At 45.3% G+C, this 27,188-nt stretch overlaps 1 protein-coding gene across 16 annotated transcripts in view; it reads left to right on the top strand.

Annotated features, from left to right (window-relative positions):
- The window catches only part of RASAL2 (RAS protein activator like 2), a 169,299-nt gene that overhangs the window by 67,222 nt on the left and 74,889 nt on the right, over positions 1-27,188 (top strand). For all 16 annotated transcript variants that reach the window (XM_050306524.1, XM_050306519.1, XM_050306520.1 and 13 more), the window contains exons 2-3: positions 18,518-18,645; positions 25,701-25,824. In XM_050306524.1, the coding sequence (XP_050162481.1) occupies positions 18,574-18,645; positions 25,701-25,824 (196 nt within the window). In that variant the 5' untranslated portion in view covers positions 18,518-18,573. The remainder of the gene's footprint in view (positions 1-18,517; positions 18,646-25,700; positions 25,825-27,188) is intronic.

Here is a 27,188-nt window from a genome sequence, read left to right as displayed (position 1 = left end):
ACAACTGTAGCTTTTTGTAGTCAGAAGCATGAAAATAACACTTTGCAGTTCCATATTGCTCTTTTTTAAATTTTGGTGTGGCTTTGTGGTAGTAAATGTTGTGTGCATGGTATATTGGAAATTAGAGGGGAGGTGGGGATGTGCAGGGAACATTTCTGGTGTTTAACAGCTTTGAATATCACTTAAACACCACCCCCACTATTTCCTCTTGCCTGGTTCATCCCAGGCATTGTGATGTTTAAAGTGGGCAATAGGCTAATAGTCTCCAGCTGAATGTTTATGAACACAAGATAATGAGCCGTAATATCCGAAGCCAATAAAATTATGCTTATCTGATTTTAATTACACTTAACAAATGGTGCCTCTGAGAAGGTAGTTTCAGTTATTTCAGCGTTGTCGGGTGATTTTCATGTATTTAATCCCCAGGCCACTTCGTCAGAATCCAAAAATTCACATTCAGTGGGATGAATGAGGACGTTTATATTTTTAATTTATATGTATTTTCTGACCCAATGAAATCACAAGTGACTGACAGGGTGTTGGGTCCCAGGTTGCTTTTTGTAGTTTCTGTGCTTTGTGTCTGTGGGCCTGTTGGGATGTTGTGCCTTATGTTGCTCGTGCAGAGGAGTCTGGCAGCTGGAGCATGCAGGAATATTATCTGTGATTACCTTGATCATGAGAAATTATTGCACAGGAATTATCTGAGGGGAAGGTAATTATGTTCTAGAGACATCTTATCCTCCTGTATTTTCTGTGCAGGGAGAGAGGGGTTTTGAAGAGTTGCAGCTTTCTCAGAGGCAGCCAAAGAGTGGAAATGTAGAGATTAGGAAAAAGGGCTCCGGGTGAAGTCAGGCTTTGGGGTTTTTGGTGGGAGAAGCTTTTCCTTTGATAACAGGCCAGACTGGGTCGAAAGGAAGTGGCTGGAGGAGGAAGAACAGTCTTGGCTATGTCTGGAGCAGATGGATTTGGAGTCTTTGGCAAAGCTCTGCGCTTCAGCTGTTGACTCTCCGGAAGGAGAAGCTTCAGCTGCGAGACCCAGCGGGGCAGGATCTCCTGGAGGGCAGCGGGGGATGCTCATGGCCTGGGGGTGTCTGTGGCATGTTGGCACCTGCCCCACAGCCCAGAAGGGGCCCAGTCTGGTCCTTAGTGCTTCCCTTGAGGAGTTGGCGAGCCCAGGCTTAGGAAGTATGAAGGAAATTGTGTTAGACTTCTCTCAAAATTCTGCGTTGTTCTTAAAGACAGGCCTAAACCGCAGCTGCCAGAGGGTGCAGAAAGGGGAACTGTACCCAGTGGTTCAGTCCTTGCTAAGCTTATTTGACACTGGAAATGGGAGCCCTAACTGCTGTAGACATGTACATTTGGGGCCTGTGGCAGGAGGGTGAGTTCTGCCGGGGTGAAATTTTCTGCAGGCAAAGCTCCCTGGTTTGCATTTCCACAAATTCTGTCCGTAATGGAACTTGGCGCGAGATGAAAATTGCCTGCATGCTTACAAAAACGAGCCGCTTCCTAGGCACATTGACCCTTTTTTTCCTTAAAATAACAAACCCCAAGGAAAGCATTTGGGTTTTAGGCCTTTGGTTTTTTTCCAAATAACGGGGGGGGGGGGGTGGGTTTGTAATGCTAACAGTGTGTGATTTAGGACTCGAAGCGATGGCATTTTAGAAGTAAACAAGCACGTGCAAGATTGTCTCTGTGCCCTTATTTATCCCATTGCTTTGCTGTAGAGTTACTTGATCCCTTGCCTTAACTAATTAACTTGTATCATCGTTTGGCCTTATGCTTTCTGCGGTGATAGGTTTCTCTGCGGTGGTTACTCAAGAGACTCTTTAAACTCTTCTGAAATAAATACTTCATAATCCTGTAAAACATCGCTTGTTTAAAGGAAGCTGTTTGTGTAAACAATAGGCTAATGCATGAAACTCTTGACATGTTAGCATCGAAACCAACTGTCCCCTGAGTGGTTTTGTTCTTGCTCTGAGGAAAGCTGAAGCTCGACATCTGGTCTTCTGTGGGCGAGAGAGCTTTTTGCAAGTTACGGGACCGCTTGTTCAAGTGGAGTCAAAATATATTTCCTACAGAGAAGGTGACAAAAAAAAAAAATTACTGAAATAGCTCCTCAGAGAAGCTCATTTTTTAAGAGAGAAGGCATTCTCTGTCTTCATTCCTTATGGGGAATAAGCTGGTCATTTTAAATGCGTGCATTCGGTATAGGAGCGTCCTTCACAAAACATGGATATTTGACAAGGAATGTAGTGATAGGATAAGGGAACACAATTTTAAACTGAAAGAAGACAGGTTTAGTTTCCATATTTGGGAGACATTCTCCTCTGTGAGGGTGAGGAGGCCCTGGAACAGGTTGTCCTTCCCTGGAAGTGTCCAAGGCCAGGTTGGATGAGGCTTGGAGCAACCTGGGATGCTGGAAGGTGTCCCTGTCTGTGGCAGGGGGATTTGGAATGAGATAAGGTTTGAGGTCCCTTCCAACCCAAACCATTCTGGGATTGAGTGGTTCTGTGAAAAACCACCTGCCTGAAAACTGATGCAGAGAGGAGCTGGACGATTGGCAGTGATGTGTGAGAAGAGGCAATGAACAAATCCACTTCTGCAGCTCAAAATGCATCTGTTTGTGTCAGCTGTCACCACATGTTGCTGTTGGTGCTGTCTGTAGGTGTGAGACACAGGGATCAGAGTTGTGTGCTTTTTTAATAGTTTCTAGTCTTTGAATGAAGTTTGAATTCTCATTCTTGAGATTTGTTTATTGGGCAATCGTATCTCCAATTCTTTTTGCCTTTCCTTGTCACAGACAAATCCCTCTTTGTAAAAAGTGAAATGCAAGCAAGTTCACTATCAAGTCCAATGGCAAGCTGTAAGCAGACCTGCTTATTCATTTTATGTCTGACTTCAGCTGCTTTTGCACGTTTTATAGGTACTGAAGTGTTTTCCTGCATCCCATACTCTGACTACTCCCAAGTAAAATCTGAGATTATGGCATGCTTCTGTGATGTTGTCAGAGTTTTAATGCATCTCCCTCATCCTACCATGAATTGCTGTAGATCTTTCTTCTACTTACGTTTCTGAATTTACAATTCCTTTTCACAGAAAAAAACAACAGCCCTTTTAACACAGACACTCTTAAAAGCAATTTTCCTCCCAACAGTCATTTAGTGACACAGATGCTTTGGCAAGCAGTTTTGACAAATTACTGCAAAAAAAAAATATCTGCCAAACTTAAAACTCTTGCACTGTGTCTCCATCTACCTTATCTCTCCTGCTGGCTCTGGCTGCACTTGTACAGGAGAGGCTGTGTTGGTGACAGGGCTCCAGGCAGTGCCCCTGAAGGGAGGAAGGTGAACACACGGATCCGAACAGCTCCGTTGTTACTGATGGAGGATATTGGCTGTGTCCTGTGTAAATAGCCTGTCTCAGTAACCAGTTCCTGTGCCAGCTCTCTGAAGCAGTGAAGCCTTGCATGTCTGATGTGCCACGGTGCTGCATTTGCAGGCTGGGCTGGTGAGTGTGTGGTGGTGCTCAGCGAGGGGAGGGTTCTGGCTGCACTGTGGTTAGTGGTACGTTTCCTGTCAGCCCTCCTGTAGCCTGATAAAATCAGTGTGGTTCAAGCCACTGCTGTCCTGAAATGACAGTCCATTCCTTTATTGAGGTAGCACTAAATGATACTGAGACTTACTCTTACAAATACGAGGAAGTTTTGGAAAGGAGTGGGAGAGAAAGGGATGTGTTCAGTCTGCTGTGACGGAGACAAATCGTTTTCTTAACGTTAGTTTTCATTAATTCCAACTGTGCCTTCCACCCCCACTTACATGTGCAAGTGTCATGTGAAGATTTGACTCTTTTTTGTTTTTTTTTAATGGTGTCTCAGTGTTAGGGGTGATCTGTGTCAGTAAAAGCTCTTTAATCCAGAGGACTTGTCGAAAGCATGGGGCACCTGGGAGGGGGTCAAACACTCTGGCAGGGTGGGAGGTGAGGCCCCTGTGCCTTTGTGGGGTTAAGCACCAAGAGGTTTGTATACTTTCATGTCTTTTTTATATCTTTGAATACGCAAATCTCAAGGAAATGGCTGAGATAGTCGCCCTGGTACTTCAGCAAAGTCAGTGTACATAATTAATAATCAGAGAAGAGCAAACCAACATGTGCCAGTAGAAGATGGAGCAAAATTTTCCATGGCTTGCTCCAGGAGAGACAAATCCTGTACATGTTCAAAATCATTCTGGTGCCCTCCTACACACTCTCTGGGTGCTGCTGAGCATGGGACAGGGCTGGGGAGCTGAGACTGCTGTTGGATATACCCAGATCCAACACAGCACTGTGCTGATGACTTTTTTCCCCTCTCCTTATCCAGATCTCTGACTGGTGCAGCCGCTGTTTTAACTGTGCTAACAAGGTAGTTTTTAGCTGGTGCATCTGCAGCAGCAGGGAGCAGGTTGCCACAGAAGCTGCCTGAGGAGCTCATTGTGACGACACTTCATTAGCTCCTGCTTGGATCTACTCTATTAGCTGCAAAAGGGGAAGACTTCTTTCCAGGAAACACATTTTTCCTTCTTCATTGTGGAGTTTCTTCTGGGCTTTCTGTGAATGCTTTATGCCTGTAAGCAGAGGTGAAGGCCCTTAAATATAATTGTAAAATACCACTGGGTTTGTCTGGGGGGGACTATATGAGTATAGCAGGAGTTTTGAGTTACTTTGACAAAAGACATGAATGGCTCAAACATACTAATTGAAAAATTTGTGTCTGCCCAGGAACGAAAACAATTTACTGGGTGCATGTGCAGCATCTCGTAGAGCCAGGAGCCCCCAGATGCAGGAGCCTGGCTGTGCTGTGCAGTGTCTGTGCCCAGACTTCCGACACCTTCCCACTGTTACTGTGGAAACTATAATTTCCAACATGGCCTTGAAGCAGGGGTGGTTTTATTGTCTGCAAAAGGAGACAAAGTCTGCAGATGAGAAAGAAATACTCCTGTGCAGTATGAACCCGGCTGGGGCTGGGTTTTCATGGCTGTGCTTGACATGGAGTCGTGTGTTCAAATGGATGCTGGTGTATTTATTTTAATTTTAATGGTGGGATCCCAGGTGGTTGTGTTATACATTCACTTAGACATGTGCACCTAAGGAGACCTATCCTGGGAATTGGAAACTAGAGAATGCAAGGGGAAGGAAAACATCCTGAGTCAGACATTTCTGACTTGTCAGGTACACACACAGGGAAAAAAGTGGCAGCGTAGAGGCTCCTCAGACACCCTCCCTGCCGCCAGCAGGGCCCAGGCTGAATTAAAAACACATACAGCAATCTGCACTCTAAATAACTTCTGCATGGCTATATAATTTCAAAGAGAAATGCTTTCAGGGTGATGATAGGTTTTGTCTACATCTGTAATGTCTCATTTGTCTTTGGATACCCAACAGCCTTCACTTTGTTTATTCAGAGCTGAGCAAACATGGGGCTGAATGTACTTTTCAATGATCAATGTAAATCAACGTGAAAAATGGAAATCATTACAAAATATACACACACATATATATCTAGCAAGGTTTGCTAGATTGATTGCTCCTAAACCTGGAGCTTGGCTCCTCTTACGTGCAGAGAATTCACAAGGAGACAGCCATAGCCCAGGGACAACGAAGTGTGGTCACTGATGGATAAAATAAAATTCAAGCCTGTTTGCATTTTAATGGATTTTAATCACATGAGAGTTTGGGAAAGAAAAAAAAAAATTGATTTTCTTTTCATCATTGTGTCTGATTGCTTCAGGGCTAACAAAAGTGGTCCCAGGTACTGAGATATCATTTTCAGCTCTTGTGCTGTTGTTTAAAGAGGCTTCTGCAAAGACAAGGGATGTGCACAACCATCATTAGTCACGGAGAGCAGGACAAATAGTACAGGTCTGTAGATGTGGCAAGGAAGGCAGAGTTTAAAGTTTTTGGCAAACTAAGTAGTAAGGAGGAAACGAACAAGATGCCATGGATGGTTTTTATCACCAGAGCTTTACAAAAATAAGCTTGACATCCGTCGGGGGCTGGGGGTAGGGTACCATCCAGCTCCAAACCGTGTGGAAGCAGCACCATCTGTCTCCAGCAAACTAAAGCTCTTGGAAAAAGGGGGTTGTTCCTTAGTCTTTCCTTAGTCCTTGGGTGCTGCCTCTCATCTGTTTGTCATTCCTGCTGTCTGTGGCTTGATCTTCATGCGTATTTTAAACGTTCTTGCTTTGTGCTGCTGGCAGGGACCAGCTCTGCCCGGTTCACCACCCCTTCCTGCTGTCTCTGCTTCTGCCGCCTCATTCATGCCTTGTTGGCCACTTGCTTCCTCTGAAACTCCATTCCCTGTGTCACAATGTCATGGAATTCATCCCTCAACCCCCAGGAATAATTTGTTTTTTATTCAGGAACACCGTTGCTGAGACAGCTGAGGGGGCTATTTTGTGATGATGCTGTCACTTAAAGGGGGGGGGGGGGATCAAGAGGGGAGCAAAGTATATGTAAAACCCTAAGATATTTTATGAAGGGCAGAAAATAGAGGAGCTCAAGTTTTCTGCCCTGTATTTTCTTTTGTTATGTCACTAAGTGGGATGTTTGTGTCTGTTTATGCTCTGATTTCATGTGTGTTTTGAAACCTCATTGTACTCAGTGGTGGAAAATTGGCTGCTTAAGTGAAGGCATGTTAAGGACAGCGCTCTACAGTAGCTGGAAGGAAGTGCTTCTCAAATGTATTGTCCAAGTTGGTTCTAGTTAATAGTCTCTTGGGTATGTGAACTTTCCTTGCCTTCTCCACCCATCTTCTGTCAGCAGACAGAATTCTTAGCATTTCAGTTTAAAAATAAAATAATTAAAAAAGATCTGTGCTGCCCTTCTGAATTGTTTCCCAATAGGAGTGAAGCGTATTTTGGTAATAATTCATAAAATCGCTTGTGTGGGTAGATTATTCCTACTGGGGGAGGGCAACACCACAAACCAGCAGCATAAAGCAAATATCTTCAAAATATTATAATTATTGTGTTTGTATAAAGCCTCCCCTCTCCCTTTCCCCCTGGTCTGGTTGGATTTACTGTTACGAGACGGGGTTGTGCAGCAGGACTGCTAATTAGATGTTATCAGGCCTGTTTCTGCAAGGTTGTGACCTATAAATTTCTGTTTAGCATTGCTGTAGGAAACACATTTTCTCTCCACTGGTTATTATTTATCCTCACTGGGTTCATTTGTTCTCCTCCTAGGATTTGGGAGAGGAGCACCTGTGGCTTCACCCTTCGGGTAGAAGGGGGTTTGGATTCTCTCTGGGAGCTTCGTGCTGTCAGTTTGCAGAACGCTTGCGAATAAGTGCCTGTTTGTTCTTAGGCATTAAATGTAAATATAAATTAAAATAAAATTTTAAATGCAAATTTACAATATAAAAATCTGGCTTAAAAATACAAATTGACTGAAAAGGAGCATAGTGAATAACGAGAGGCTTGGTCCTCACAAGCATTACAGGTTTTGGGGAATGTAGCAAGGAGCAAGGATTAAAAAACTGAGTAGGTGAAGACTCAAGGATGCAGAGTGTTTGGGGTGAGCATATGGGGTTGCCTTTATTCTTCACAGCCTAACCTTACTGCAGAGAGAAGGAAACACTCAGTAGAGGGAAAACCCAGCTGAAGAATACCTGAAATACTGCACCCTAGCTCGAGATCCTTTTAATTAGCTAGCCCATCCTCAAAGGACACATCATTAATCACGCTGCTTTGGGTTTGCCAAAAGCACAGGGAACCTGCTCCACCTGTTTTGGTGGTACCTCAGGAGCCTTGATCTCAGCACGGCAAAGATGTCCAGACCAAGCTGTCCTGCAAGGACGTCCTTCCCCTGACACAGGGTGAGCCCAGCACTTGCAGTTCTCTGCCTTGGCACTGTTATTTCTTCCCATGTTGCCTCTTCCTTTCACAGTTGGTTTCCCACAACATAGGGGTTGGAAGGGACCATAAAGATAATCCACTTCCACCTGGACACCTTCTACTAGAGCAGGTTGCTCAGGGCTCCCTCCAGCCTGGCCTTGAACACTTCCACACAGCTTCTCTGGGCAACAAATATCATGCAGGATAGAGGATAGAAATCACCCACTGTTCTGAAATTCTGGAATGAAATTGTGCTTAATTTGCTGATATTGATGTTGTGTGTCAATGAGGAGAGAGCGAGCCAAGTGCTTCAAGTCAGGAGGCTCCTGAGCCGTGATCCCAGCCCGCAGCTCAGTGTCCTGCTTTGACCATGTTGGTGGTAACCTCTTTATGCTTAACCAAAGGAGATTTTTCTCCCCAGGCCAGCTTTCCCTCCCTAAACCAGATGCAATAGCTGGGTTAAATTACACAGGGAAAGTCACCTCACATAACCCTTAACTGAAGGTTAAAGGGTAGAGCTGATAAGAGGTATTACAGGTCGCTGCTGTACGGCATTAAATGTGGGATGCAGATTATTTGCCATGAGACATCTCTTTGAATAAATCTAAATATGGCTCAGGATCCCCACTGCATTTATGTAAGGTCCAGTCTCTTTCCTCTAAAGTTTTCTGTCTGAACCATCTTTAAAGGATGAAAAAAGTCCCATCCTTTTTTATATTAGTGTTGAATTACTGAGATACAGGAAGACTTTTCAGATGTGAGAAAGGAAAATGGAATGAGGAGCATTCTGCTGCTTTTGTATGAGGTTTTGTCTTTAAGTAGGTCAAATCAACGAAGTGGTGTGTAATAGCTGGTTCCAGGTTCTCCTGAAAACATTTTGAAGATGCCAGAAGGAAGCAGAGTGGGTCTGTCTAAATAAACATCACAGGGATGTTAACTGCAGGGCTTTTTTACATTTTATTTGAATCCCTTGAGGTGGTCCCGTACTAAGTCATTTGTTTTAAGTGGTTAAAATAAGAAAACTAACTTTAGCCTCTATGCCTGAATGACCTGGTTAATATGCAAAAAAATGCACATCGCTGTAGTAGATTTTAGTGTCCTGTGAACTCCCCCTTTGACAAGGGAAATCAGCTGCCCTCTATGAGACATCAGCAGTGCCCACAACTCCTACATTCTCTTTTCCCAAAAGAAGCTCCCAATTGCCCATGTCTATACCCAGGTGTGGAGAAAGGTTCGGACTGAAAATAACTAAAATTGTACAGCAGTGACAGTCCATGCAGTGGTGAGGGAGCATTTAAAACACCACATGAGAGCTTTGTGGGGCTTATTATTCTTTATTTTTACTTTATTCCTTCTCATCATAAGCTACACCACACACAAGGAGAGTTATCTCATCACCTGGTCTGTTTTTGTGGCTCATCGCCTCCACAGAAATGCTTCTCTACCTTTGCCCTTCCCGTACCTCTCTCCTTGGCAGGAGAAAGCAAGAGAGTCTTGCTCTTCTGAAACAAATAAATGTCAGCTGGCTGATGCCTTCTTGGCAAGGGTGGGGGCACAGCTGTCTGTAAACCTTTGGTGCTGGTGCTCTTGCCAAGCTCTGTGCCCTGCTTGTGCCACGCACATCTTTAGCTTTGACCCCAAGTGCACCTGTACTTTTTTTTTTTTTTTTTTTTTGTGCACCCAAAATGTGAGCAGGAACTCGGCAGCATTTGCTTTTAAATTGTTTTGTTATTTTGATTTTTTTGCACAGTTGCCTTGGGACAAGGTCCTTTTTAAGTTCAGGGTGCTTTCTCTTTCTTCTTCTTCCTTCACTGCTGCAAAAAAATAAAGAATGAAGAGGGAACAGAGCCCGGTCTGGATGCCTGGTGTTGAAGATGCTGTGAGATGGAGATTAGAGGTTGGTGAGAGCAAGCACAGCAAAGAAGAGAACAGGGGAAGGGTATAGAGCTGGGTAAGAAAAGGACCATGCATAAATTAAGAAGAAAAACTGCAGATTTTTTTTTTTTTTGCTCCCACGAATAATTAACTTTTCTGCTATTCTCCACTTTCCGCTTTCTAAACCTCTCATGAAAGCCTCTCCTTGCTTTGGGGAGAAGCGTCACTTGAGAGTCTTCTCAGAACTTGGCAGCTATGTAATAGGGGCATGTAATCTTTTATAATCCTCTCTACAGGTTTGTAATAACCATTTCTGTTTTGAGATTCCAAAGTGTTTTGTAGGCCAAGTGGGAATTTAAGTGTGAGAGGAAAATGTACTTAATATTCAGGAGCAAAGATGAGTGGTCCTGGCCAGGGAACGAGACCTGAATAAGAAGGAAGGCAAACCTGCTTAGCATTGTAGGAAGGGTCACAGCAATGGCTTCGAGCAACTGCAGGTTATTTGAAATCTTAGGTATCCTGGGAACCAAATTGTTTTCTTACAGGGATGGCAGCTTCTGCTGTGGTGATGTCATGAGGTTTACGAGGCTGCACAATGAGCCACTTGTTTGCAGGCGCTCGGGGTGGGGGGCTGGGCTGAGCACAGAGCTCACCTGCCTGCTTGGTCCCCACCTTGATTATGTTGTGATTGTCCCACTTGTCAAGCCACAGGTGATTGCATGACTGGGAGCTGCTGGCACCCGTCCTGTTGAGAAGGTGCTGATGTCTCCTGATAGGCACATCCCTCACGCTGTCTCTGTGAACCTGGCAGGGTACAGGCCGTGGAGAGGGGGATGGAGAGCTGAGGGAAGTGAGGATCAGTTACTCTTTGGAAGTTTTGCAATCGGCTCTGCAGCACTTAAGAAGCTTAGAGGAGCTCAGCAGTGTTCAAGCTAATTGGTAGCTTTAAACTGCTATTAAGAGCTCCCACACCTTTTGCTCAGAGAAGCTGCACGGTGACCGTGAGCGGGTGCAACTCTCTGCTTCCAATCAGAACTACCAGGCCAGTTGGAGCTTTATGCCTAATTTTTGCTTCACCTGTTAGCTCCTTAGCTCTCATTTTTTAGGACTTTGCAGGAAAGCTCAAGACCGTTGGCACACTCAGCATCTGCTCGCTAAACTAGTCGTAAGATTTTAAGACTTGTGGTTTCTCTTCTGGAAAGGCTCCACGGTTTTTCCTTTTGAAAATAGGATCCCGGTGAAGCTGCTCACATGGCTGTGGCCTAAGTGAATTTGTGCTCTCTCGAGCTTCTGCAGAGCATTTGGGTGCCGGGGAACACTGAGCCCTTTCAGCGAGTGTCAGGGGCTGAGGGTGGCAAACATGTTGGCGCAGGCCTTGGGGGAGGTTTGGGTTTGGAATTGTGTGTGTTATGGGGAAGTCTGGGCTGATCTCTGCCCGAGTCTCAGCCTTGGTGTGAAAACTCCTGAGCTGTAAATAGGCTCAGTGGTGACGTTGCAAGAACGGGGCAGATGTATTGACTGGGGACCAAGGGAAGTTGGCAGAGCTGTCTGGGAGCTCAGCTGGGGGAGCGAGCCGGCTGTACCTCGCTCGCTGCTGGCGGCTCCTGTACAGACAAGTCACATCTCTCCTAGGGAAGGAATTGAAGGAGTGGGAATGATGTCAGCAAGGAGAGGAGAGGCAGCAAGAGCTCATCCTGCTGGGAAATGCCAGGTTTGTTGAACAGTAGCACTCTGTATTTTGTCTCCTGTTGGTTGCAGAGGAGACAGCCCTTGGCTGCTGTTAGGTATTCACTCATCTGATGGCTTATTCCCTCCCACATAAAAATTGCTCCTGACATATTTCCTTAATGCAGAAAATCTGTGGGAAATTTAAGAATCTGGCTGGTAGCTCTGATAGTGGGCAAATTGTTGGTGCTCACTGAACTTTAAAGGTTCATTTTTCTTTCTTGGCGTTGAGGTGAGACTGCTGCACGTGAGAAATTCAGAGCAGTGAGGCTCTTCTCCAGTCCTATTGCAGATCTTGGCAAAGCTTTCCAGCAGCTGGTGGGGAAAAGCTGTGCCCTGAGCTGCTGGCAGAAGAGATGAGATGCACAGTCCTCATTCAGAGGAGGGGAAAATCCTCAAAACCTTACCCATAAGCACTGAACAGCAGATACCTTCAGACTCCCCTGCTCCAAATTTTAAGAGGTTCCTTCACCCAGAGCTGGCAGACTGTAGGGAAATGGAAGCCCACACAGCAAGCATAGAAATTGCCACAGTGGTATTTCTTTGAGGGTGCAGGGCACGGAAAATGCACCTGACTGAACTTTATTGTTTTAATCTGTCTGTGGCTCATGAGATTCTTCAGTGGAAGAGTGGAAAACCAGTCTTGAGGCTGTGGCTGATCACTGCCACTCCATAAAAGAGCAGTGGAAAGTTAATAGCTTAGATTGGCACGATTGGCCTGAGCTAGAAAAATGAAAGATCCTGTGAGGAACATGTGTTGCAATGCCAAATACGTTGGAATCTGAGAAAGTCATGGCACTGGTCATGGCTTCTGCCAGCTTCCAAAATGCCATTTTCACCTACTTAAACCTTTTATGGCTTTATTCTGTGCAGGATGGATTTTCCAGGTAGCATGTTGGCTGTAACCAGCTGGCATGAGAGCTCTGGGGAATCTCTGAAACCCGATGGTTTGACCAAGCTTTCTTTACCTCCCACCCACGATATTAGATGTCCACAGAAGAATTTGGTTATCGTTGCACGCAGCTGCTGGAGGAGAGGGAGTGGATTCAACTGAACCCAGGGCTGGTCGCTGCGTGTGTACTGAACTTTGCTGAGCGTGGATATTAAATGTAGTGGGAAGAATTCACACTAGATACTTACCTCTGTAATAACATCCTACATAAATAGCATGCCTCTCATCCCAAAGGATCTGCTCGTGCTTTCTACACTCAAGATACCACCTGCTTCACCACAGGGATCTGCTGCTGACCACGAAAATGTAGGTGACTTGTCACTGAAATGGAGCTGTGCCACAGAGTGATTTAGAGGGGCGAGTGAGCGCTGCCATGTCCCACAGTGGCTATGAGAAGCTTCCTGGGAAACCTGCAGTCACTGCCCACTTTGTGGTTTGAAACAAAATGGCAAGATTGATGGTTGTGTTTCTAATGTGCGGTCATTATATCTCTGAGTGCATTGTGATTCAGAAAAGAATTAATCAACCTTGAGAGGATTGTGTTTTCTCTGTAGCATGTGAGTGTCTGTGTTGCCACACACAGTATATGCTGATTTTTCCTTGTGTGATACCATTAGTCATGAGTGTTGTGTGTTCTGTGTTAGGGCATTGTGGTGTTGGTCACAAACTGGAGAAGGAATGTCCTTTCCTGTTCCAAGTGAATTTGTGCACCACAATAGGTTTCTCTTCGAAGAGTTGTTTTCTGTAGTGTCTGCCTGCACTGCCCTGATCCTGCTCAGGTCAGAGACCATTGCATATGGCTGGGACTCAGAAATAAGAAATGTAAACAAAAGCTATGTATATTGGCATGAGAGAAAGTGGAAGTTGTCTTGATTGTGCTTTCCCTAACAGACCCTCCGTGGGTGACCTCTGTTGTCGTCTGCTCTGTGTCAGTGTTGAGATTGTCCCTCTTTCAGCTGGGCCGGGGTTGCTCCGGCACCCTTGTCTGTTCTCAGGGCAGCAGCACTTGAATTCTCTTTTCTTCTATACCCAGACCATGAAGATCTTCATCTGAACATCAGCAGCTGTCTGAAATAGCTGCACATGCACACACAGCTGTGTGTCACAGAGCTGCTGTTGCTGTTTATTTTCACTCTCATTAGTGACTTCTTTCGCGGAAATCCTGCCTCGGTACCGGGTGCAGGTTTGAGGGAAGGAAACGTGTCAAGACATGGTTTATTTCCCTTTCTGCCATATCTTTCCCTTGAATCCCTTCACAAGCTTCTAGAGATGGTGGAAGTTTAGTGAAAGGACTCATAATTGCTATTTATCTTTGAAGGTTTGTGTCAACAGTAAGGCTTGTTGCAGCTTCTGCTCAACTTGCTTGATAAAGGTTCAAAGGGATGATTATTCAAACTGGACTGGTGCATGGTCACGCACACCTGGGCAGGTTGGGGTTCTGACAAGCTCTCAGATGACAGCACTTACCTAAAACACTTCCCTCTGAGTCCTGTCTCTATGGTGAGTACATAAAACACCATGGAAACATTGACATTGGGTAAGCAGACCTGTTGTCAGAAGGTGTTAGGGCTCCTACTAATCTCTCTTAGGGGGGAAAAAAATTCCTCCCAGCGTACAAACTTGGCCACTCCGTTAGTTACTCAGCTGCTTGGCAGCTCCTTGTTGGAAATACTGGGAACAGAATACGGACCCTAATAGAGTCGAGGAAAATTTGGCAGGTACTTCAGTGAGCCCTTGATTTCGCCATAGGAAGAGTGTGGTTCAGAAAAAAAAGAAGCTCTGAGACATGCCAGGGGTGCTCTTGTCATCAGTGGGACAGAGGGTTATTTCAGTGTTTTTATTGATGGCAAGTAGAGTGCTTTTTGGCAAAGAGGCTGAAAGCGTGAATTTACCTTTAATGTAGTTTTTTTGGCCTGATTTCTGGTAGTTCTGTCCTTTTCACTAGCTCTGAGGAGAGAATATGCAGCTCTTCTGGTTGTAGAAGAGCTGTTGGGGACTGAATGACGGTGGAACGGCCGTCATCTTTTGGAAATCATTTTCTGATTTTGCACTTGGAATGTTAAGGAAAAATAATTGTTGCGTGCTTGCAGTGGGACCTTCAGAAAAGTTCCCATCTGAAGCACTGCACTGCTCCCTAAACACTCCTAAAGTGCCGTCAGTTTTCATGAAATGTCTTACCCTGTCTGTGGGGATTGGCTTGGCATTGGCTCCTGCTTTCCGTGTTCCCTCGCCCTGCACCTCTCAACACTTCAGTTGTTGTGTGATTATGGCATCACTGTCCCTCCATTCTCCCCCCCCCCACACACACACCTGTTTTTGAAAAAAAGTTCTGTACTTAAAAAATAATGAGGTATAAAATTGTCATCTGGATGAAAGAAAGGGAGCTTTGTGGATATTTTTAACATGGCTAATGGCATTTCAGGGCCCTGAGGAAAAACAACGTGGTTTCCAGTCTTCGGCGGTGTCGGATGTGGCAGCGACTGACGTTCCTCTCAGTTCTGTAGGGAGGTACCAAGAAGGGGATTTTTTTTTTTCCCCAAGCTGTTACTTAACTGATATTAGCATTTGAAGGCACATAAGGCCTGACCTTTAATCCTGTGTGTAGACTGGCTGATCTGCTTACTTGAATGCCTCATTGTAATGCTGCAGAATGGAGGGGATTGCATCAGACCCGCCAGAAAACTTCTGCCACCAGAACTTGCCTGTTGAGGTGTGGGGCTGCCTGAGCCCATCCCAGTAACATCTGCAAACTCAGAGCTTTCAGATGCACTTCCCTGATTTCTCCTCCAGCTCCTGTCCTCGACTGCATTCATCGGTGAGTGATCACTCATCTCCAGAGGCTCAAGCCTTGCGGTATGAGCTGATAGAGAGTAGCCCCACAGTGAGGAAGGACAGCCCTGACTCTTGGTCTTTCCCAAAAGCTGGAGTGCTCCCAGTTACACGTGGAGCTTTTTGCTGCTCGCTTCCATCGCGATTCAAACGGTGGTGGTGAATTGGTTTTGTGAGACCTTAGTGGAAGAGGTCGGTGGGTTTTATTTTACATTCACGTGAAAAGCCGGAGCCAAGAATGTAAAGTGAAAACTGAAGATGAAGAGTCCCAGAAAGCAGAACAGGGTTTGTGAGGCGACCAAGTGTAAATGTGATACCGTGCAAAGTCCCAGAGAGTCTGCTGTCTAAACTGGTAACATGCTTCAGAATAAATTTTGAAGTCACAGCTGTTGCAAGAGGCTCCAAAGATATCAAACCATGCAGGAGAGTGAGCTGAGAAATAATTTAAAGAGGTAGGACCGACCCACCAAAGCTCTGCTGCCGTCTTTGTTGCAGTGAGTTTTCTTGGAACACGCATTCAGCATCCGTGTGGTTTGCAATGTGTGCTTGCAGCACCAGCCTTGGGCAGAGGGCTGAAGTTACAGGACCTGATAAATCAGAAAACCAGCTTGTGGCTGCTCTTTGCTGAAGAGAGCACGTGGTCAGGCTTGCAAAGTGGTGGGGCTGTGTCCCTACGTGTTCAAAAGGATACTGATACCAACACAAAATGTTAATGCTGTGGAGTTCTCTGTGGTGATTGACAGCTCCAGACACTGGGATGGCATGTCAGTCTGCCAGCAGCCTGTGGAAAGCTGCTCTGACGTAGCCAACCCACTTGGCAACAGAGCCGTGGCTGGCCCGCGGTGCCTGATGACTCAGTTCAGTCCTGGAGTTGTTATTGCAGTGGAAGAAGTCGTTCTGTTCTTTAATTCCTTTGTGCAGCCCATGGATCAGTTGGATGGTATCCTGCCAAGGCCTCTAGTTAGTAGAAATTAAACACAAAAATCTTTTGGGGCTGGGCACGTCGTGACTGTAGATTCTGCGTTGGAGCTGATGGTCCAGGAGGGTTGGTTGGTTTTTTTTTTTTGCCATAAAAAAGTCTACCAGCAGCTCAAAACAGAGTTTACTTGGTTATTGCTCAGCGTAGCAGCTGGAGGCACTCTCACTGCCAGCCCACCCACACGAGCAGGACAGGGCACGCAAGCCTTCAGCTTTTTTTCCCCGTGGTGATTTATCATGTGCTTTCAGTACCCAGGGGATGAGATCCCCAGAGCTCTTGTGTTCCCATTTCTGTTGCACACTCGTGCCAGGAGCCCATGGCTTCGTCCTTCGCCCTGATCTTGCCTCTACCAGCCCCTTGCTCGTCCATTTGTTGTGCTCAGGCAGGGCTCTTTGGGAAACCAAGGTCTAAGCAGTGGTTTTATTTTGCATCCGGTTTGGTTTTTGGTTCGACACCGTGGTAAATGTGAGATGCAGTTGTGCCAAAAATCTCCCTGGAGGGTTCGTGTCTGTAAGATGGACAAGTACATAACTTGTGGGAGAGAGAGTCTGTGTTGCTCCAGGAATTTGCACAAATGCACTTTTGCTTCATAGAGGTTGTGGTGGTTTCCCTTAGTCATGTTTACACCTAAATAGAGTTTTGGGCAATTTGGAGAGACACAACGTTGCTCATCACAACTGCAAAGCAGGCTGTGTTGGACAGGTAACAGTGTGGAGCCTGATTCTGCACCTCAGCTTCTTCCCTGAATTACTGCACCTGAAATAAAAGGAGCAAAGGTGCAGGTTTTTATTACTCAGAGCAATAGGAGCCATGCAGCCCTCTTCTTTCTCTTGCCTAAAGGTATCAAGTTGCCTGTTTCAAGCATTTTCCTGAATGATCACAAAAATCCTAATGCAACAACAGGTTGAACTGAAAAGCCATATTCCAAGGTAATTCCCTGGCTCTGGAAGCTGATACATTCCATTCAATGTGGAGGCAAAACCGTGGGAGAAGAGCACAAAGGATGTTGCATCTCTTACTAATGGTGAGATGGGATTTGGCACACGCAGGGGCTGCAAGGAGTGGAGCGAATTGGAGAGGTTCCTTGCTCCGGGTTTAGTGCTGGCATTTGGGCCGGCTCTCCCTGGAAGATGCCGGGTGTTTGAGGATTCGCTGGCCTCTAGTGGTGACGCTGGGGAGAGGATACGAGAGGCAGCACGTTTAGCGCTGTGCACGTTGGCAGTTGAGCTAATAGGAAGATCACGTTGCAAAAAGTTTTGGGTTTGAACACTCAGTTTGCTCCTGAAATGGTTAAAGGAGGTCCTGGACTCCTGTTCAGGAAGCCCCTGGATTTTTACGGTGGTTTAGACCCCTTAGAGGTATTCCAGGGACTTCAGGAATCCACAGAGAGAATGGCTGATTTTTAGATCAGTGCAAGCAACATTGTGTAGAACTAGAGGGCAAGATAAAAATGAAACCTAATCTTACACAGCAGCCAGAACTTAAACTCAGAGCTTTAGAAAGAGATAAATCATAGAATTATAGAAAGGCTTTGGTTGGAAGGGGCCTTAAAGTTCACCTCATTCCAACCCCTCTGCCACGGACAGGGACACCTTCCACTAGACCAGGGTGTTCCAGCCTGGCGTTGGACACTTCCAGGGATGGGGCAGCCACAGGTTCTCTTGGGTTTTTGGGTTTGTCTGTGTTTGGTTGGTTTGGGTTATTTGTTTTAGTTTTTGTCACTGTAGTGGTTGTGGCTAAATAAAAATGCACAGTTTAATTGACTACATTCCCCACCAAAAGATGCTGGCAAGCCCTTCTCAATTAAATGCCCATCCCCTTGAATTTTTCCTTCCATTGTTCAAGCCTGCCTTCCTTGATCCCCATCTTCCTTCCTATATCTCTCTATCCTTAGACTCAAATAATCCACTGTATTAAGATTTAGAGTACATGCAAGGCTGTACCCCTTTGAATGACAGTTCTGAGAAGGGAATAGAGAGAAGATTAAGTTTTCATAGGCACTCCTGGTCTTTTGTTTTCATTATATTTCAGCCTTTGACAAAGACATTTATATTCATCTCAGGGATTGCCATTTTTGTAAGTCATGCTGTAGATAAATAAGTATTCATAGTGCACCTTAGGTAATGTTCCACATGGGTGCCTCCCAGGATTCCCATTTTGTCTCTTTAAAATGCTGAAACAAGTGCAGAGTGCAGTTTTGGTTCCCATCTCGCTGCAGAACAGCAAGAGCAGAGAAGGTGATTAATGGCACGTGCTAACGACTCCGGCGTTGTGGTTTTCTGTTTGCAGATGTGAAAGGACCACCTACACACAGGCTGTCCTGTGGCCAGTCCCCCTACACTGACATGACAACATGGGAGAGGAAATACTGCATCCTGACGGACAGCCAGCTGGTGCTGCTCAACAGGGAGAAGGAGGTGAGAGGAGCTCACGTTGGCTTTTTTCAAGGGCAGCTTTTCTCATCTCCCCTTTATTTCATCCATGAAACTGTTGAAATGTTTGCAAGGGAGAAAAAGGGAATTGAGGAAGAAGTTTTTTACTGTGTGGGTGGTGAGGCCCTGGCACAGATTGCCCGGGGAGGTTGTGGATGCCCCAACCCTGGCAGTGTTCAAAGCCAGGTTGGATAAAGCCTTGAGCAACCTGGTGTGGTGGGAGGTGTCCCTGCCCACGGCACGGGGGTTGGGACTAGATCGTCTTTAAGCTCTACTCCAACTCCTTAACATCCTGTGATTCCATGAAAAGGAGAGCTAAGCTATGCTGTGTGTGGATGGTGTGGGGCACAGTTGCAATCCAGCTGGCCCAGATGCCGGTTGCGTGGAAGAGGTGTCAGCAAACTGTGCGCAAAGGCCCTCCTGGAGCTTTACAGCCTGTCTTTAAGTCTGCCATTACGTCTTCCTATGTTATTGCTGCTTTTAATGGTGGTGAAAGCCACCACAGCTATGTAAACCTGCCTCCTTACGTCAGTGCAGGCACTAAGGTAGGGAAAAGTGAAGGCTTTTTATGGACCCATAAATTTTAGTCTAATACCATAGTTTCTTGTATTTGGAGATGACCTGAATTTTTGTGGGTTTTTTTCTTGATTCTGTAGAAGCTTGAGACCTGTTTCGGGTATAGCACTAAATATTGCTCAGCTGTGCTCAGGTTTATTTACAATTTATTTTACAATGAAGTATTGCCTTTCATAAGGAGAGTAGGAGGAAATGGTTTAGAGGAGGACTTGATTTATTGGAAGGGGACAACATCAGTGCTAATGCGTGGGAGAGGTGATCAAACGAAGGGAAAATGGAAGGCCCATTTAATGATATTTGCTTACCGTGTAATTCTTTTTCTGGTCTGACAGGGCTGTCACCTAAGGAATTAAAGTATATACTGAGGAAACTTAAGGGGATGTGAGAATCATTCCTAAAACTGTGCTGTACCGGCACAACTGGACCGAAAGGGTGCATCTCATTGAAGAAATGTAATTGAGAAAAACACTGGCTCAACGTCACAAATAATTGACTGGAGGTGGTAATCATGCTCTTAGGGGTTCTTAATTTCTCCTGCCACAGACAGTTGAAAGCATTTTGCTGCGAGTAAGATGAGTCTTTTGCTTAGATCCTGAGGAATAAATGTGGGAAGTCTGATACAGGACTGGTGTGTTGAGGCATTATATATTATGTTTAAATACCACTCTGCTTTTTGTCAGAAGCTGAGGAAATTCAATATCAGGCTACAGAGAGCCTGAGGTTTAAGTGTAGCAGTAACCCCAAGAAGTCAAGCAGCAGTGAAAATCTCTGCCGTGTGCTCTCAAGGGAGGCTTCCTGCACTGTGACAGTGAGAGAAATAGCTTGCTTTGGGAAATGCTGCATGCAGATGGGCCAAGCAGACATGCCTTTGGTGCAGGTGTGACTCCACATGCTGATAATGTGATTTGTTTCAGGAGCCTGTAGCTGGAGTCAGATTTGCCATTCTGATTTTCAAGTAATTTGTGACTGCTGTGAAGTGAAAGGAAAAAGGGAACTCCTTGCAGAGTCAGGTGTGCTCTGCAGGAAAATAAAGGGTTGGCTTAGTCTGGCTTGTGAGTCTGTACATAGGGCAGTGTACAGAAACACACAGTGTATACAGGTGCTAGTTGAGAGAGAGACACAGACCTGATACTCTGGATTTACACCTTCTTCTCGTTTTTCTGCAGTGGAAATACCCCTTTGCAGCTTTCATGAGGAAGGGGAGGGGAGGTAACACAATTAAATTTTTTCTTGGCAAGTCATTCAGAGTTGAAAGAGACTCCACAAAATGGGATCTAGAAGTGAGAGTGCACGAAGGCCTAAGGCAGCAGTGAGGGGAGATGCTTGTTAAAAGCATAATGATGGAAAAGTATGTAGGAGGGGAATCATGAAAAGCCCCTGGGTGGGACCACAGGTACAGGGAGTCTAAGGAACAGACCAGCTGAATGAGGAAGAGGGAGGTTACTTAAATAAGAAAACTAAAGATTGTTTTTAAAGAAAAATTATTGTAAAGGTGATGCTGGAGGAGGTGTTTCGTTAAAACAAGGTGATAGGCAAGAGGAGCTGGAGAGGTTCCTGCTCTGAACATGATAATTGCTGATAGACTGAGTAGGTCAGAAGTTCTTTGGACTGCTGAAGAGGATCTTGGAAACAGTATGAGGGGCAGAACACTGCCCATCACTCAGCTGGGAAGAAGGAGTTGATGTGACCAGCAGAGTGCCCTTGCAGCCCAGAGGGAGCCCTCACATCACTGCAAGGCTGGCATAGAGGTGAAAGTCTGAAGCATCTCACTGAGTTCTCTGTGCATCTGCTTTGTTACTTCATGGAATAAAAATCCAAGAAGCTTGGCCAGCGTGGAACTGGAAGGGAACAGAAGTGTTTGAAGTTTGTAGTGCTTTGTAAAATCTCTCTGCAAATATCTGTGTGTCCAGCTCAGAAAGTAGGAAAACAGATACAAAATGCAAACAGGTGAATGAAAGAGGTCTTAGTTGTTTCAGGTATAATGCTAAGTTTGGTTTCTTTCAGTTAATGCTGCTAAAATACAGCATTATAACTTGCACAGATTTTTAAGAGGAAACAATAAAGAACATTACAGAAATAAACAGTGTAATAAAGAAAACTCTTTTCTCATAGCATCCCACCGCTATGGATTTTTTGTCAAGGCAGTTTGAACGGAGTATGTTCAAGAGAGATTCTCTGCTGTTCAAGAACAAGAGTGGGCTGGAAATCAGAGACATTTTGAAGTACAACTTGATCCAAAAATATCTGTAATTACTTAGACCAAAATAGTCTGGCTGTATCACCTTGTGCAGCGTAGGAAAATATTAATTACTTGACACCTTGTCAGCTTTACAAAATGAGTGTAGGTGAGACTGAAGAATGAAAATTATTAGTGAAAGGAAGAGATCAATGCCCAAAAGTACAAAGAAAATGAATCCCAGTAGGAACATGAGACACAATTCAGCAAATAAGGAGTCCTGAGTGACAGGAGATCTGCAATTACTACAACATATCCTGGTGTGATAATATTTAACATCATCTTCCAAGACAAGGAGAACAGGTCTGAGGTTGATGTGTGTACAAGTCAGATATTTTTAACACAAGGAAGATTTCTCCCTGTCAGGAAGGTGTAGATGTTTTCATCTGCTCTCTGAAACCCGTTCCATAGGGAAGGAGCTGTGAGGGCACAGTAGAAGTGTCTGCAGAATCAGTGCTATTTAAACAGGGATTGGGGATGAATTAGTGTTCATGAAGAGTGGTTTCAGGTAGACAACACTGTGCACAGCACTTCCATGAGGGACGTGACAAATGGCTGCTTTTAGTCAGTCCCTGTCAGTAACTTGGCTGTGGGCCTGCAGGGTGTTTTAGTCGTGTGTTCGGGTGGAAATGAAGATGAAAAGTGCTTTTCACTGTGTTAGACTCTTCCTTTTTTCCTCCCTGCACCCAAACCTCATGTTCCTTCTTGGATTTAGGGGTGGCTTTAATCAAGGGCAAAGACCTGCTCTCACTGTGACATGATCTGCTGGTGACAGGGGCCAGCAGCAGGACAACTGGGATGGATTTTCCTACTCTTCCATGTCCTGTGGCTGACACCAGTAGTGGTAGGCCAGCAGTGATCCCAAGGGAAAACAGCAAGAACAAACACGAACAAACACTGATGTGTGGGGCCCCAGGGGATGCTCTTCAGAAATGCCCACTGCCATTCTCAAAGGACTTGTCTCCTTGGGACCTCACAGCAAATACCTTTTACCTGTAAACAGGAGTTTGTCAAAGCTGAACCCAGTCATAAGAAAAGATTTGCTTCAATTCCCAAACAAATTCAGCTATTTATTTTCTGAAAGCCCAGAGAAGTGTTTGCTGTCCATCTTTTTAAAGTGGATTTCTATGTCAAAATTTTAGCCAGCTTTGGAGTTTCTGGAGGAAGGTAGAAATTAAAATGAATGATTTAACTGGTTTGCTGACGTGATTCCTAACTTCCTGACTATTAGTTCAGAAAAGCCTACAAGTTCTCAAGTTTTTGTCTTGAACCACTCTTTCAAATCTTGGAAAATGTTATCTGCAATGAAGAAACTTGTTTCCCTACTTTTTTTTAGAGAGACTATCTCAGTTTGCCTTTAAGAGGCATTAAATGCTTGTAAAGCTCTTACTCCTATTTCCTCTGAAATCTGCTTGTCATCAAACTACTAGAAATCCCCACTACAGGCTTTTTATACTTAAAAATGCATGTTCAGTGTCAGGTGAGCTGGGATGATGCTGTTCAAGGGCTGAACCCAACGTTGATAAGCTGTGGAATTTGTGAGGGAAACATAACCTGTGATGAAAATTGGTAAGGTTAGCTAAATGATCAGCATTTGGACTGTCCTTTTGTACCTTTTTGGCCCAGAGTTACACTGCTCAGAGTCCAGCCCTGAACCAGCAGCTTGAGCATGTCAGCTCAGGGTCGGACAATTCCCAGGCTGGTGAGCACAGAACAGGATAACAAAGCTGGATGGGTTAAAAAAAAAAAAAAACTCTGCTAAAAACCTGAATCACCATTCGAGTCCTGACTCTGCAAGAGTGTGTCCTTCCCTTCGATCATTTGCTGAACTTGCTGCACTGTCAGGGGCTAGAGGAGTGTTGGGAAGGTTGCAGATGGCTGGCTTGGTCTTTATGTGCTATTCATTTGTGCACTTCCTTGTGTTTTGGTGCCTCCCAATCCTTGAATCTGTTTGCCTGACTACAGGCAAACCTGCAGTTTAGACACCTGTTTAAAACATGTCCAGCCCCCAAAGATGCAGAGCTGCTGATCAAGCTCACTTTTTCACGTTCACAAAGCAGTGTGGTCTCACACTAAGTGATAAATACTGGTCCTGTAATCTTGGAGTTAGTTTTTTGTCAGCATAGACTGAGATTATGGTTTTGGAGGAGCTTAAAATAACAAAGCATTTTAAAGTCAGATTTCAGAGGCTCAATCCCTATCGTCCTGCTCCCCTGTGGCAGTAAATCAGCACATCCACAGTGTCCCTGTGGATATCATTGCTGGCATCAGGGTGGTTAGTAGTGCTCTTTTTTTGCGTCAGTGGATTAAAGGAATGTTCCTGTCAATCCATGTCTCAAAGCACACACAGGTACTGAAGAGGTGTGCTTGGAAAAAATAAAAAATAGGGATTATTCTTTTCTCGGTGGAAAAAAAAATCCAATAGCGGAGGAATCCATCCCACAGGAGCTGTGTTGGCCTGGAGCAAGCAGTGAGGGGAGGGTGCAGCAAGTTCACTGAGAGAGGAGGATCACAGCACACCTGAAAAGCATCCAACAGGTACTGCTAATAACTGATGTGGAAATAGAGCTCGCAGCATCCCACCCAAAAATGCTCTGAAGGAAGCTGGGAAAGGCAGTGGACCAGAGGAGAGTTTAGAAGGGAATAAGACTAAATGGAGCCTCCAGATGAGAACTGAAAATCTAATATGTGAACTTGATTGAAGGAATGTGGCATAAACTAACAAAATTAGTCTCTGTTTAACTTCCTAATGTGCTTTTGCACAGAGATCGTGCAGCAAAGGAGCTGCTGTAAAAATCTACCAGCAAAGACAATAGTCTGAACAGAATAAGCACAGGGGCTTTGGGAAACTTGTTTTGGAAAATGCCAAATAGACCAGCTTAGTAATAAATAGCATTAAAAAGTGACCTTAAGAGAATGCTAAGTGCTTAGAAGTCAGGAAATTCCAGTATTAGTTTGTGAGAGCCATTGTAGTGCAGCCTGTTCCTAAAATAGTGCAGTATCTTGTGCATCTTTCGCAGCCTTCAATGCAAATGACTGATATCTTTTTGTTTGCTATTAATACTGTTTTTTTCAGAGATGGTGGAAGATATGAAAGGATAAGCAGCACAGGAAATGGGATGGGGGTTCCTATTCCTTTAGCTGCAAGCTGTCTGTGACGTATCTGGGTGAAAAGAAATAGCTGTAGTGCGTGTATTGCAGTTGTGCTGGTGAAGCCAAAGTCCTCATCAAAAATGTGCTGAGATGTTTTGGGCCTCCCTCCAGCCCCTGGATTCTGCATCTCCCTCATCCCTGAGGTTTCTTCCAGCTGTTGAATATATGAGTTTAGGGTGGCCCTACCAGCCTCTAGGTTCCAGATATGGTAACAAACACCAGACTATTGAGCTTTAGGGATAAACAGTTTATCTCCAAACAATGTTGTGGTGACAAATACAGATGAGGAGCACAATTACCTGGGTGGTTACAGCAGTAACTCAGTGGCACAACTGTCCAAGTTAAAACAATTGCAAATCCAGTAAATCACCAATACTGAGCTAATGTATTATCTGACCTTGCAAAGACCTGCAAAACCATGACCTCAAGGATCTTGGTAGAACAAAGTTCTTCCCCCGCAAGGGTGGTGGGGCACTGAACAGGCTCCCCAGGGCAGTGGGCACGGCCCCAAGGCTGACAGAGCTCCAGGAGTGTTTGGATGATCCTCTCAGGCACATGGTGTGACTTTTGGGGATGGTCCTGTGCAGGGCTGAGGGTTGGACTTGGTGATCCTTGTGGGTCCCTTCCAACTGGGGTTATTCTGTGCTTGTGATTTGGAGGAGGCCTTTGCAGCCGGGGTTCTCTGTGCTGCACCGCTGACCAGCAGGCAGCTGTCGGAAGTTTTGTTGTTCCCAAGTTTGGGACGTAGCCATCTGCCTCTGCCTGACTTTCCCAGTGTGGAAGCAGGCAAGGCAGTGGGAAAGCAGCCTTGAAAGGCAGGACTGCCTTTAGTTGGACAGGTGGACTGTGTTGTGATGGATACCTGCGGAGTACAGGGGGGCTGTACACCATGGTCTCCTCATCACCGCCATGCTTTCCTGGGGAGCCTCTGGAATTCTGTGGTGAGGCCAGAAACGCCAAACTGTGCCTGAGAGTTGCTACCAGATGAGCAGAAAATGAAGTTCCTTATGAAGAGGGTGCATTAACATCGTGGCCCCGTGGCACACTGACAGCTGTTGGCATCTTTTTCCCGCAGGTGCCCACGGAAGGGATGCCGGAGCCGCAGGATCCTTCCCGCGGGCGCTGCCTGCGCCGGACAGTCAGCGTCCCCTCCGAGGGCCAGTTCCCCGAGTACCCGGCAGAGGGGGCCACCCAGCTAGGTAAGGAGAAACCAGACGTGGAATTAGTTGATAGCTGGAAGTTGTATCTGAGGGCACGTCTGGCCGGGCAGCACCCCGGCAAAGCAGCCTGGGGAGGTGGGTACCACAGCAGGAGGGGAAGGTCCTGCAACCCAGGCTTTGTTTGTAAATACCTCCAGCAAAATGACCTCCAAACACCAGGATGTATCCAACCACCAGTGAGACTGTTATGGGATACCTGAGAAGTGTGGCTGTTCTTGCACTCCGGAGACTTTGTAGCTGTGTTTTTAAACTTGCCGGGCAGCCCTAGGGCTTGCAAGGGAGAGCTGCTGGATGCAGGTCAGCGCAGTGCAGATTTTGCAGATGGCTGTAAGTGGTTCCTGCTGGCTTAGAACTGTTAGGTGGTTATGTTTTACCTCACCTCTGGAATTTCCTTCGCTACATGTTTTCACAACAGGCACCGAATAACAGGTTTTTCTCTAACTTACCTCATGCCTGTTCAGGGTGCAGTTCCTAAAAGAACCAACCATCTGCCTGCTGCTGGCTATAATTATCCATGTTGAAATTTAGGGAAAGCAAAAGAAAGGGCAGGTATTAAAAATTACAGAAAAAGGCTTTGCTGCAGTGGTTTCCCAGGTCCAGGTTTGGCCCAGTTCCCCCACTTTATTCCACCACACCTGTGGTTGCATAAAGAGCATCATTCCAGCTCTTTCCAGAAAAAGGGAAGAGGCAGCAACCACACACAAGTGAGCTCTTCTTTTTCTTCCCAACCTGTGCAAAAGCTTTCCTTGGTGTTGGCTGGTGAGAACTAGGAGCAGTTTTTCCTTAGTTCAGCCGTGAAAAATGTCATTCCTGGGAGACTCTGAGCCGTGAGGAAAAAACATGCATCTCTAAACATAAATCAGCCTTGATAGCTGCTATCAAAGGTGAAGAGGAGGTAAGGTATTTTGCATTTCACAGCCTCAGCTGGATTTTTTCCTCAAGAATTTTATTCTGTGAATATATTGCACACGAGTAAGTAAAATCTCACTCTTGTAGATGGTTAATTAACACATTGCAACCATAGTACTTATTTATTTGCACTTGCCAATAGCACTGTGTAACTCTTACTTATTTGAGAAAGGCACATGGCGGTGTTTTGGTTTTTTTTGATTTCTTCGGTTCCTGGATGGGTGGTCTGAAAAGAAACAGGGCAAGCTGGGGATTTTAGGAGGCAAAACTGCAAAATACTTGGGGATTAGTGATATAAATAGATTCTGACTGGATTTGTTTGTGACATTTCAAATGCACCTCTAAATGCCATATGAACAAATATCCATTCTTGCTTGGAACTAAAATCAGTATTAAAGATGTTTACACAGTGTTGTAGGCACAGTACTTACTCC

Source organism: Myiozetetes cayanensis, unplaced genomic scaffold (genome assembly GCF_022539395.1).
Source record: "Myiozetetes cayanensis isolate MyiCay16 unplaced genomic scaffold, myiCay2020 scf12, whole genome shotgun sequence".
NCBI classification, from domain to species: domain Eukaryota; kingdom Metazoa; phylum Chordata; class Aves; order Passeriformes; family Tyrannidae; genus Myiozetetes; species Myiozetetes cayanensis.
The sequence above is the reverse complement of the archived record's forward strand: the minus strand, read 5'-3'. Positions and strand labels throughout refer to the sequence as shown.